The sequence below is a fragment of the Phoca vitulina genome, unplaced genomic scaffold, assembly GCF_004348235.1.
Source record: "Phoca vitulina isolate PV1807 unplaced genomic scaffold, GSC_HSeal_1.0 scaffold82, whole genome shotgun sequence".
NCBI lineage: Eukaryota > Metazoa > Chordata > Mammalia > Carnivora > Phocidae > Phoca > Phoca vitulina.
In genome coordinates this window covers 5429902-5439328 of record NW_022589785.1, presented here as the reverse complement: position 1 = coordinate 5439328, position 9427 = coordinate 5429902, and the positions used below count along the sequence as shown (strand labels likewise).

Genomic DNA, 9427 nt, shown 5'->3' with positions numbered 1-9427 from the left:
AAAGATTTTATTTATTCATTTGAGACACAGAGATACAGAGAGAGAGAGAGAAAGCATGAGCAGGGGGAGAGGCAGAGGGAGAGGGAGAAGCAGGCTCCCCGCTGAGCCAGGAGCCCGATGTGGGGCTCGATCCCAGGACCCTGGGATCATGACCTGAGCTGAAGGCAGACGCTGAACCATTTGAGCCACCCAGGTGCCCCCCTCTACTAGGTTTTCTAAAGCAGCATATGAATGTGTTACTATTTCTCCCATCCTCAAAAGCAAATCCCTTCAGGGATACAACCTCTGATTGGATCTTGAACCTGCCTCTAAAATAGCAATAATCTATGGTTTGAATATGAACCATACTGTAGATATTATCATATCAATATTGAATGTCTTGGATAAGATGATATTGTGATTATGTAGGAGAACATCCTTATTTTTAGGAGATATAAGCTGAAGTATTTAGGGTAAACTTTTATGTTGGCAACTTTAAAGCCACTCAGAAAATGTAAGAAATACATTGATATACTTAAAGAAAGCAAATGTGGCAAGATGTTAGCAATGGGTTAAACCAGTAAATACAATATCTACCTTTTCTGTCATTTAGTATTTGTCAAAAATAAAAAGTTGGGGGGAAAAGATTACAGTCACAGAAATACTTCGTGAAAGGAATAAATCAGATTCTTGAGCAAGCCACCACTAGATCACTTGGCCATCCAGCTAACATGTGAGTTCTTTCCTTTCCTTTCCAAACTCCTCAAAAGAGCAGTCTATTTTCTAATTTCTCTTCCCCAGGCGGGCTCTCATGAACCCTCTCCCCATCAGGCCTAAGGGAACTGCTCTTCCCAAGTGCATCAGTGATCTCCACATTGCTCACTCCAAAAGTCAAATCCCAATCCTCACCCTCCCTGACCTGCCGGAAGCATGTGATGCAGCCAATCAGGCCTGTGGATTCTCTGGGCTACCGGCAGTCTCGCCTTTATTCCTCCCAGGCTGGGTCCCGGGACCCCTCTGCTAGCTATACTCACTCCCTTTGTGCTTTCACGCAGCCTCATGACTTTAAGTACCAACTGCAAGCCAAGGACTCCCAAATTTACATCTCAGGTCTCGATCCATCCTCCATACTCCCCAAATATCCAACTGCTTCCTTCACAGTTCCTTGGGGGATATTCAAAAGGCCTTTCAGGCTGAAGATGTGGCACTCAAAAAGGAGCTAATCTTTCCAGACAAACCTGCTTCTCCCTCTATCTTCCCCATTTTACTAAATGGCCATTCCACTGTTCCAGTTACTCAGGCCAGAAATCTGGAGTCACCTTGGATTCTTTCCCTGAAACGTCAGGTCTTAACTATCTATTAGCAAGTCCTGTCAGCACTACCTTCCATGTATACACAGAATCCAACACCATCTTGCTATCATCCTTGTCTAGAATCTCACCTGGGATTTTGTGGGTTTTTTGTTTTGTTTTGTTTTGTTTTTTTATTTTATTTATTTAATTGACAGAGAGACAGCGAGAGAGGTAACACAAGCAGGGGGAGTGGGAGCGGGAGAAGCAGGCTTCCTGCTGAGCAGGGAGCCGGATGCGGGACTCGATCCCAGGACCCTGGGATCATGACCTGAGCCGAAGGCAGTCGCTTAACCAACTGAGCCACCCAGGCGCCCCTCACCTGGGATTCTGTAATAGCTTCTTGCCTGTTCTCCCTGCTTTCATCCTTGATCTTCTATGGTCTATTCCTAACACAACAGCTGAAATCAAGCACCCCCCCCCCTACAATTTAGACCTATGGCTCCTAACTGCCTCTGACCAGAGTCACGTAGCCCTTACTTACCGTTTAAAAAACCTGTAAAAATGCCTCCGGGAATAATACAAACTTGCCTTTCGAAAAGTCTGTGGGATGCTGTTTTGCCTGAGATAACAAACACGATGTGCTGTGTTGGCATGAAAAAAATAGTAACAACTTGCAGCTTAGTGATAATCACGGGATGTAGAACTTTTGCCTTTGTACTCTAGAGAAGACACTGCTAACGCCATCTGCTAAGAATGTTTTACAGTTCTAGGCCCCTAAAGTGGAACGACCGGGTCCCTGAAGCAGAACGACCACCTCACTACAATCATCCTGAAACCAGACAGGAAGATGCCAGAAGGGAGAAGATGATCAAGAAGGGAAATGTTACAGCTGACCTAACCCTCATCAATCAGCATGATACAAGACCCTGAGACCCTTCCCCTGAATTTCACCCTTTAAAACCACCCGCTTGTAAGCCAAAAGGGAGTCTGGGACTTTTGAGCATCAGCCCCGTTCTCCTGGGAGGCGCCACATCAGCAAATAGTCCATCTTTCTTCACTGCAAAAGCCTGTGTTAGTTTTTATTGGCTTGCTGCGCACCGGATGGATGAACTCTCACATGGTTTGCTACAAAGCCAGAGCAATTCTTTTTGGTTGTTTTGGTTATGTCACAATTCCATCCTTTTTATAGGACATTTTTCCTTCCTGCCTTTTTTCCTCTTTCATGCCACCAATTTCTTTGAGAAACTAGGTCATTTATCCTATAAAATGTCCCACACTTTAGGTCCGGCCGATTGTCTCCTCAAGGTGTCTTTGACTCGTTCCCCTGATCCCTGTATTTCCTGGGAACTGATAGACAGATTCATGTTAGGCTTGGTTGGAATCATGTTCAAATTTTTAGGCAAGAACACTTCTCAAGTGGTGCTGGGGACCTCCCATTACCTCACATCATGAGGCACATCACAGCTGGCTGCCACCATTTTAACAATGTCAAGGCTGTCCATGGCTTCAGATGATGGCAGCCTGATCCCTCCATTTTATTTCCCCACTGTCTTCCCACTCTGTGGTTGCTGCTTAGATCCATTTTCTCATTAGAGGTGGCAAACCAGCAATTTTCTCATTCTAGTAATCCTTCTGTAGCTACTAACTAGAATTCTATAAAGAAGCCTACTCTCATTAACCCTCAGGTTTTGCAAAGATATAGTTTATACAGGCAAGGCAGGATAAATGCTTGATTTTTGCCTTCACTAATTTTTAAACTGAGTTAATGCTCTAACAACCCAAGTATGTGACCAGTGAGTTCCTTCCCCTCCCCTCATTATACACGCATGAATTTTTATATATTTGATGTGTTTTCAATTCACTGCAGTCATTACTCTTCCGGATGTCCCAATTGTTCTATTGTTAGTCTATGAAAGTCCTTTGGCTCCTGAGTCCTTCTGACACAAGCCCATTAACCTTTGTTAATGTCCTCACTTTCCAGCACACTATATCCTAGGCCTATGATGTGCATGATGTGCATATCCTGCTGTAGACCAGGAATCAGCCATTTCTCCAAAAAGCCTCTGTTCCTTTTAGCCGGGAAAGAACAGAGCCCACAACTTGGGCACTGGGAATACTAAATGCCATATATTCTGCTGCTCACTGCTTCTAACTTTTCCATAAACGAAATGAGAAATACATTTAAGGTTAAAAAATGTCCTAAGTCTCTACTGATATTTACAGTTCCAATCTCGGATTATAAGGCTTTTATCTCATTTCTTTTATATTTGTAATCTTTTCCTTGACACTGAAAATCATGATTCCTAATGACACTGCCATGGCTACTTGCTTTATCTCACAATGTAGTATAATAGTTTCAACATGACAATTCTAACCCTGCCACTCACAATAAAGCTAATGAATGCAGGTTTCTGATTTCCTAGCAGTTCTTCGTGTCCTTAGAATGCATTCCATTAGGGATGAACAGTCAAATATTGTATTTTAAAGTTACTTGAAGTAATTATTTTCTCTGTGTAGTCATGGCTACAAACTTAAGTTTGTTTCAGTGTGTCTTAAAATTCTGGGGATCACTTTCTTCCTTTTTGATTTACTGTGTTTTTTTAATTATACAAAATATTTCTATGGTTCCAAAGTTTAAATTGTATAACAAAGTAAATTCACTAAAGTATTTTGTTCCCACACTGTTGCCTCTATCCCAGTATGGGTAACCACTTTTTGTTAGTTTTGGATTTATTTTTTCCATTACTTTTTCTTGAAAATATAAGACGCACACACACATACACACACATGCACACACACATACACACACCCCCTTTCCTCCCCAAAGGCAGCACACAATGAACCAGAGGGATCCCATTAAGAAGTAGGTGTGATCATATCACCCTCACTCAAAGCCAGCAGCTTCTCACCTCCACTGGAATAAGAATGTAAAGCCTTTATGGGTGCAGCCTGCAAGGCCCTGGGGTGTCCTCCTTGTTACCTCAGGACCTAATCCTTCCTACTCTCTCTCTCATGCTCATCAACGTATCACAAGATATATCAAGTTCATGGATGGGATGACTCACATTATCATAACCATGACAATTTTCCTCAATCTAATGTAAAAAGTCAGTGCATTATAATAAAAATCCTAGCATGCTTTGATGTGGAACTTGAAAGTTGATCCTAAAATTAGTAAGAAAGAGTAAAGAAGAATAGCCAAGATGATTTTAAAAAGAACAGGAATAAAAAAGATCAGCCTTTTCCATATATAAAGACTTAAGAGATAAGGGAGCCTGGCTGGCTCAGTCAGAGGAGCATGGATGGGACTCTTGATCTTGGGGTTGTGAGTCTGAGCCCCATGTAGGGTGTGGAGATGGCTTAAATAAAACAAAACAAAAGACTTAAGAGATAGATCATAAAAGTAGGAATAGTAATAAACAGCTAGCATTTACTGAGCTTTCCATATTCCAGGCATTGCTCTAAGCATATCACATTACATATTACATTAATACTGCTCTAAGCATATTACTTAATCCTCAACAACCCTATGAGGAAGGTACTATTATTATCGACTTACAGATATGAAATCTAAGGTGTAGGGAGGGTAGGTAACTCATTCAAAGGTACAAAGCTAATAGCAATGGAAGCAAAAACCTGCGCAGTCTGATGGAAGAATCTGCTCGTTCTTACCTGCTTCGTTAAATCACAATTAAAACAGTGTGGTATTGGCTCAGAGACAGAAATACAGACCAATGGAACGGAGAGTCCAGAACAGACCCGTGAAAAAATGAGACCCTGCTCTATAATGAAGGTAGATTGATAATCAGTATTAAAAAAGATAAAGGATGGATGAATCAGCAAATAGTGCTACAGCAATTAATTATCCATATGGAAGATGACAAACTGAGACCTTTTTCACACAATTTGTAAAATTAAACCCAAGATGTATTAAAGACCAAACTGTAAGATACAAGAATAAATTAGGCTAGGTTGAAATTAATAACATCTGCATAAAAAAAAAAAAGGCACCATAAGCAAAGCAAAAAGACAAGCTATAGACTGGAAGAAAGTACCTGTAAAGTACATAACACTCAAAAAATGAGTAAGTAGAATCTACAACAATGTCCACAGATCAGTATTAAAAAAGAAAAAGCCAAATAACCCAACAGAAAAAAGAGTAAGGGATGTGAACCAGCTCAAAAGCAGAAACCCAAAGACAAACAAGCATTTGAAAAGATGCCAGGCCTCACTAGGAATCAGTGAGATACAAGTTAAGGCGACAATGAAGTTACCACTCCACACACATCCAATTGCTGAGGAGGACCAAGTCTGGCAATGCAAAGTGCTGAGAAGGCTGAAAGAAATGGGAACTGAAACGTCAGCATATAAACTGGCCCTGGAAAGCACTGGACAATCCTTAGTAAGGATGGAGAGATGAATACCTGATGACCCAACAATGTCACTTCTAGGAACCAGACTGGAGAATCTCTCAGACTCTTGCACAAGGATCTATGTTTAAAAATGTTCTCCGCGGCACCGTTTGTAATTGCAAAAATGTAGAAGTAACAGTCCATCATTTGTATTAGTACTGACTACTACTGAAACAGATCAACTGTGCCTATTCATACAATGGCATAGTGTACACAGATAATAGATCTCTACGTACGTACAAGGATGAGCCTCAAAAATATACTGTTGCATTAAAAAAAGGAGGCTGCAGAGGAAAAGTACAGTATGACATCATTCATAAATTTCCTAACTACACAAAACCAGAACATTTCTTCTTTGTGGGTATGTATACGCACGTTTCTACAGGTAAATAGACGATGAGAGAATGGCGACCTTCTATCCATGCAGGACCCATCTCTGAGGAGGAACGGTGGCAGAAGGGAGGAAAGGTAGGGCTTGAGCCGTGTCTGGGCAGGTGTGGAGCATGCTAACACCTTTTAAATCTGGGTGGTGGGTACTTGGGTATCTGTTCATGTTTTTATAAATGTTTTATATTTAGTGTTTCTATGTTTCAAGTACATATATTTATAAAAATTTCCCATATCTCATGATGTCTGCCCGGTCTAGTTCAGAGATATTTTGAGGGTTAAAAGAAATGCCTTAAGTGGAAGTTCTTGGTAAACCATATGGTACTTATCAGACACAAGGCATTACTGCTCATAATCCACACAATAAAATCTGGTCTTAGGAGTCTCCCACAGCTTTTGGTCCAAATCAATATGATCTTGATAACTCACATGTTTCACTGGATTTGATTCTGAGTGACTCCTGGCTGTTTTATATGTTAATTCCAGCCACTAAGCATGAAAACCTACTATCACTAAAAATATTCAACCAACTCTGTTGCGAGCTTTGAAGACAACAGTGAAAAGGGAATTCTGAAAGTGTTCTGAGCAATCATAGCACCAGCAGAATGAGCTTACAGGCCCTCAGAGCAGCTCTTTGAAAGAACAACTCATGCAGCTGTAGTCCCCCAGGAACAGAGCATCAGTCTCATTATGTTTCCATGTTGATGGCATCTTCACATTTGTCAGTTTCCTCTCCTTCCTGAGATTACAAGTCTAATAAGGACAGTGCAGCAGGACGGGTAAAAGAATGGTTCTGCAGTTGTCAGGCTGCTTGGGTTTAAACCCTAGTTCTGACCTTTGCTAGGTGTCTGACTCTCGTTCAAGTTATTTAACCTCCTTAGTTTTCATAATAATAATATGGCTTTTTAAAAAAGAATTGAGGGGTGCCTGGCTGGCTTAGTCAGAAGAGCATGCAATCCTTGATCTCAAGGTCATGAGTTTGAGCCCCACATTGGTTGTAGAGAGGACTAAAAAAAAAAAAACAACACAAAAACGAAAACTAACTGAGATAATGCACGTAAAGCACTTAGTCCAGCACCTAGTGTAAGGTAGACCACCACAATTGTTATTTGCCATTGCTGCTGTTCTTGTTACTATTATTATCACTGTCAAGAAATATCTCATTTCCTTGCTATTGCCTCTGAAGACCTCATGAGTTCAGAGGACAGCAACTTGTTTTCTTAAAAGTCAGATAATAACTATTTTAGGCTTTGCATACCACACGGTCTCTCTGTGGGAACTACTCAACTCTGCCCTTGAAGCCTTGAAAGCTGCCTTGGACAATACATAAATGAACAGGTATAACTGCATCCCAATAAAATTTTACTTATAACAACAGACAGCAGGCCAAATACGACCTGCAGGCCAGTTTGCAGACCGCTAATCTAGATGATTGTATCTGCTAATTGCATGTGATTTCCACATACTGCATACATTTGCATAGCCTATGCAACGTGTTGTCAGGTTAAAAAGCGATTTACTCCTATGTATAGTAGCAGTCACTTCTTTTTTTCCTCTTCCCTGTTATATTCTCTATAACTGACTTGGCAAACCCAGAATACCAAGCAGACCCAAAAAGTGACAGAAACTCAAAGTATATCAAGGGTCATAAGAAAAGCTTCACCACAGGATCGTCTTGGTACAGATGTTAGGCCTTTATTACTGACCAAAAGCCAGTGGCTTCCCCTAATATAAGCAAAATTATATATAGAAGTCAGGTTTTCTTTACAGTCTTAGTTTCTTTTCTGCCCTCCTTATTTTCCAACTTGATGTAGGAAAACAGTAACAAGGGAATAAAGAATATAATGCTGTTTCTTTAATCATATTTATAACTAATTCATAAATCCCTTCCCAGCACCACAATTAGCAGATGCGCTGTGCAAACCACTGGTAATCACATTCAGCATATTCCTAATAGCAGCCTCTATCTGCTGAGCCCAGCCTTTCATGTTGCATCTGCCCTCCACCCCCTGCCCAGCCCCCTTCACTGCAGGGAGGGCCCAGGACAGAGGCAGCAGCATGATGGCCAGCCTTCTGCTTGGGAGTCCAACCCCACCCTCTGGGTGTGGGGCTTGACGACATGGACAGAAGATACCAAAACCACAGTCGGCTGCACCCACCTGCAGCTGGAGGCTCAGGGCCCTGTGCTTCACAGCTGACGCAAGCAGGGCATGGCCCACACGCACCTGTCCCAGTTGCTCCCTCCACTGGCTCCACCACAGCCTGTCAAAGAACAAATCAAAGATGGAACCAGTCAAAAAAAGCCACCCAGAAAAGAGAAGGGCAGTGAGGGCTGGGCCTTGGACCCTCGGCTCAAGTCCCTATCCCTCACTGTGCCGGCCATCTTAATTGACATCGGTTGGAGCCACTGCTGAAAAAAACAATTGAGAAATAGTTCTAGAACAGCCAATTAAGGGCTGGAAACTGATGGTTCCTAAGGTTCCAGCCTTAGAAACTATAGATATGCTCTATTAGGAACTACACAGGTTTAAAAAAATATATTTATGAATTATTGCCAACATTAAAAAAAAACCAGGAGATTTTACAGAAAAATCTGCAAAAAACATGGCTTTTAGATTTCCAGTTTTGGCTTCTTTTCTGCTTATTTTCTAATTAGCTGCAGGAAAATAGTAGTGAGGAAATGAGAGTTTGCAACCTCTTTTTTTCACAGAAACACTCACTTTGCCTGGTTACTCTAACCTAGCAAAATCTTTTTGTCCTCCTAATCTGGGCCAGGCTTAGCTGCATCACTCACTTCAATATCTCAAACTATCTTGCATTACTACTTATCTTTTTAAGCATTTAGGGAATTACAAGTTCCCTGAATGCAGCCCCAGCACCCAGTGTAGTACTAGGAACATTTTAAGCTCCCAATCAATATACACTGAATAAATAAAATTATGTAAAAATATCTCCTATAGACTCTAATAGAAATGCATACTTACTAAGCATTTAAAAGTATTTGCCAGGATGCCAGGGTGGCTCAGTTGGTTAAGTGTCTGACTCTTGATTTCAGCTCAGGTCAAGATCTCAGGATCCTGGGATCGAGCACCCCCATATCGGGCTCCCTGTTCAGCGGGGAGTCTGCTCCTCCCTCTCCTCTCTCTCTGCCCCTCTCCCCGACTCGTGCTCACGCACGCTCTCTCTCAAGTATCTTTTAAAAATTTGCCAAATAAATTTTAAATAAAAATAACTTAAAGAAGTTATTTAAAATAAAGAATTTTAAGGTGTACTGATGTTCTGGATACTGTGCTAAATACTTTAGAGATTACCATATTTATCTCCCGTGACAACCCTGAAAGACACTTAATGGTGTGC

At 41.3% G+C, this 9427-nt stretch overlaps 1 protein-coding gene across 8 annotated transcripts in view; it reads right to left on the bottom strand.

The window, feature by feature from the left end:
* The window catches only part of SFI1 (SFI1 centrin binding protein), a 97572-nt gene that overhangs the window by 37394 nt on the left and 50751 nt on the right, over positions 1-9427 (bottom strand). For all 8 annotated transcript variants that reach the window (XM_032395178.1, XM_032395175.1, XM_032395176.1 and 5 more), the window contains one exon: positions 8230-8332. In XM_032395178.1, the coding sequence (XP_032251069.1) occupies positions 8230-8332 (103 nt within the window). The remainder of the gene's footprint in view (positions 1-8229; positions 8333-9427) is intronic.